The 3,454-nt window shown below is 46.5% G+C and overlaps 1 protein-coding gene across 1 annotated transcript; it reads left to right on the top strand.

The window, feature by feature from the left end:
- The first annotated feature begins 2,202 nt into the window (after positions 1–2,202).
- Positions 2,203–2,927, top strand: LOC102667652 (uncharacterized). Its single transcript, XM_006601548.1, has 2 exons — positions 2,203–2,636; positions 2,777–2,927. Exons 1-2 carry the CDS (start codon positions 2,203–2,205, stop codon positions 2,925–2,927), a joined length of 585 nt encoding a protein of 194 aa, XP_006601611.1.
- The last annotated feature ends 527 nt before the right edge of the window (positions 2,928–3,454 follow it).

The following is a 3,454-nucleotide window of genomic DNA, read 5'->3' as shown; positions in this document are numbered from 1 at the left end:
TAGAACATTCTTGTTAGTTGTCCTTCTTCTATGCCTTATGTGGAAGCCGCAGAGGAGTCCTTGGAGATGTCCTTTCAAGCCTTGGAAATGGTAAGCAACGCTTATGTGGAGTCTCCCCCAGTACAACAACGCTCATCTGAGGCTGCATTAATGGTAGCTCGGGTGATGTTATGGCATGGGTACGAGCCCGGAATGGGTTTGGGCCAGAACAACGATGGCATGGAGAGCTTGGTAGAGTTCACGGAGAACCGCAGAAGGTTCGGACTAGGGTATAAGCCTACGCGTGCTGACGTGAGGTGAAGTGCCCTAGAAAGGAGGGGAAGGAGCATGGGTAAGCCGCAAGGGCTACAAGCGAAAGGGGTTCCCTTGCGTCACATCAACGAAAGCTTTGTCAGCACGGGTTGGATGTGCGAAGGGCGGGTTGCCATGATACATGAAGAGACCCCTCAAGAGCAACCAAACTAGGTGCGACCGTGTCCTCCGAAGTTCAAGTTGGGGAACTGGTGAATTGTCAAACAATTCGGGGTTTTCGTAGCAAACACAATGTAATTCATTAGTCCTAACCCTATTGTTGGGCCTAGGCTTTAGGGTTTTCTCCTTGTTTGGGCATGTCTTTTGTTACCACAAATATATAAATGTACAATCCTTCTTCATTTTCTCTTGCACTGTCGTCCATTTTCATTCTTTTGCATATTTATTTTTGTTGTGATTAAATGGTATAGATCCGACAATGATTCCTATGAAGGTAATGATACCGAGGACCTAGACGTCAATTTTGAGCAACCGGTAAACCAAGCTGAGGATGAAGAAGATGAGGATTGAGGGCTTCCCCTAGAGCTAAAAAGAATGGTCGAACAAGTAGATTGGGAAGTGAAACCACACCAAAAAGAAACAGAGATCGTAAACTTGGGTGTTGGCAAAGAAAGAAAAGAGGTGCAGGTTGGCAAGGGCATGACCACACATATCCAGGATGAATTGGTGGCTCTGCTGTGAGACTACTAAGACATCTTCGCTTGGTCATACCAAGATATGCTCGGCTTGAGTCCCGACATCGTGCAACATAGATTACCTTTGAATCCCGAGTGTTCCCCGGTAAAGCAAAAACTGAGAAGGATGAAGCCCGAGTTGTTCTTAAAGATAAAATAATAGGTGAAAAAGCAGTTTGACACTGGCTTTTTGGATGTGGCTCGATACCCGGAGTGGGTTGCCAACATTGTGCTAGTCCCCAAGAAGGATGGGAAAGTGCGAATGTGCGTGGACTATCGAGATCTAAAATGAGCCAGTCCAAAGGATAACTTTCCTTTATCGCACATCAATGTCCTCGTAAATAACACGACAAATTATGCTTTGTTTTCTTTCATGGACGGGTTCTCAGGCTACAACCAAATAAAGATGGCACCAGAGGACATGGAGAAGACAACCTTGGTCACCCTTTGGGGAACGTTCTACTACAAAGTAATGTTCTTTGGGCTTAAGAACGTTGGGGCAACCTACCAACGGGCTATGGTATCATTGTTCAATGACATGATGCACAAAGAAATAGAGGTCTACGTGGATGATATGATTGCCAAATCGAGGACCGAGGAGGAACACCTTGTCAACTTACAAAAGTTGTTCGAGAGGCTACATAAGTACTGATTAAGGTTGAATCCCACAAAATGCCCTTTCAGGGTCAAGTCAGGAAAGTTGCTTGGCTTTATTGTAAGCCAGAAAGGGATACAAGTGGACCCATACAAGGTGAAAGCCATCCTCGAAATGCCCGAGCCACGCACTGAGAAGTAGGTCCGAGGCTTCCTAGGACGTCTGAACTACATAGCGAGGTTCATATCGCAACTGACCGCTACTTGTGAGCCTCTCTTCAAGCTATTGCATAAGAACTAGTCCGTCCATTGGAGTGACAACTGCCAAGTGGCGTTCAGAAGGATTAACCAATGCCTTATGAATCCTCCTGTGCTTGTGACGTTGGTGCCCAAAAGACCCCTCATCCTATATATGACTGTGTTGGATAAGTCGATGGGGTGCATGTTGGGGCAACATGACGAGTTCGGAAAGAGGGAACGGGCCATCTACTACCTGAGCAAGAAGTTCATGGCATATGAAATAAACTATTCTTTGCTTGAAAAGACATGTTGCACCCTGGTGTGGGCAGCCCACCATTTAAGGCAGTACATGCTGAGCTACACCACTTGGTTGGTGTCCAAGATGGACCCAGTCAAGTACATATTTGAAAAACCCACTCTCACCGGACGGATCACTCGGTGGAAGGTTCTATTGTCGAAATTCGACATTGTTTATGTCACTCAAAATGTGATAAAGGGAAGCGCCCTGGCAGATTACCTGGCTCAACAGCCCATCAACGACTACCAGCCTATGCATCCAAAATTCCCGAATGAGGACATCATGGCCTTGTTTGAGGTGGAAGTAGAGGATGAAGACAAGGACAAGTGGATTGTGTTGTTCGATGGTGCATCCAACGCACTAGGCCATGGAGTAGGGGCAGTTTTGGTTACCCCTGACGACCAATGTATACCCTTTATGGCTAGATTAGGTTTTGACTACATGAACAACATGGCTGAATACGAGGCATGCGCCCTTGGGATCCAAGCGGCAATTGACTTCAAGGTCAAGTTGCTCAGGTGTATGGAGACTCAGCCTTAGTGATCCACCAATTGAAAGGAGAACGGGAGACCAGGGATCACAAGTTGATACCCTACCAGGCCCACATTGGAAAATTGATTGGGTACTTCGATGATATCTCCTTTCATCACATTCCCAGAGAGGAGAATCAAATGGCTGATGCACTTGCCACTTTAGCATCCATGTTTCAGCTGACCCCGCATGGGGACTTGCCGTACATCGAATTCAGATGTCGTAGCAAACCCGCACATTATTGCTTGATTGAAGAGGAGCAAGATGGTAAACCCTAGTATTTCGATATCAAGCGATACATCGAAGACAAGGAGTACCAACGGGAGGCTTCTGACAACGACAAGAGAACGTTGTGAAGGTTAGTAGCCGGCTTCTTCCTGAGTAGAAATATCCAATACAAGAGGAACCATGATATGGTTTTGCTCTGATGTGTGGATGCCAGTGAGACTGAGTAAATGCTAGTGGAAGTTCATGAGGGGTCCTTTAGAACACATGCCAATAGACATGCCATGGCTCGAAAGATTCTGAGGACAGGGTATTGCTGGCTCACTATGGAAAATGATTGTTGCCTCCATGTGAGAAAGTGCCACAAGTGCCAGGCCTTCATAGATAATGTCAATGCTCTGCCCGTTCCTTTGAACGTCTTGACGGTGCCTTGGCCATTCTCTATGAGGGGAATAGAAGTGATTGGAGCTATTGAGCCGAAGGCTTCAAACGGACATCGCTTCATTTTGGTTGCCATCGACTACTTCACCAAATGGGTTGAAGCAGCTTCATACGCCAGTGTGATAAGGAGTGTGGTGGT

This window comes from Glycine max, chromosome 17, assembly GCF_000004515.6.
Source record: "Glycine max cultivar Williams 82 chromosome 17, Glycine_max_v4.0, whole genome shotgun sequence".
NCBI lineage: Eukaryota > Viridiplantae > Streptophyta > Magnoliopsida > Fabales > Fabaceae > Glycine > Glycine max.
Note: the sequence above shows the minus strand (reverse complement) of the source record. Positions and strands in the feature narration are given on the sequence as shown.

Bases quoted from the DNA above. Each gene is read 5' to 3' on its own strand.
- LOC102667652 (XM_006601548.1), top strand. From the start codon at position 2,203: ATGGACCCAGTCAAGTACATATTTGAAAAACCCACTCTCACCGGACGG. The intron at 2,637-2,776 runs GTGTATGGAGAC...TCACATTCCCAG, and splicing joins TTCAAGGTCAAGTTGCTCAG to AGAGGAGAATCAAATGGCTG.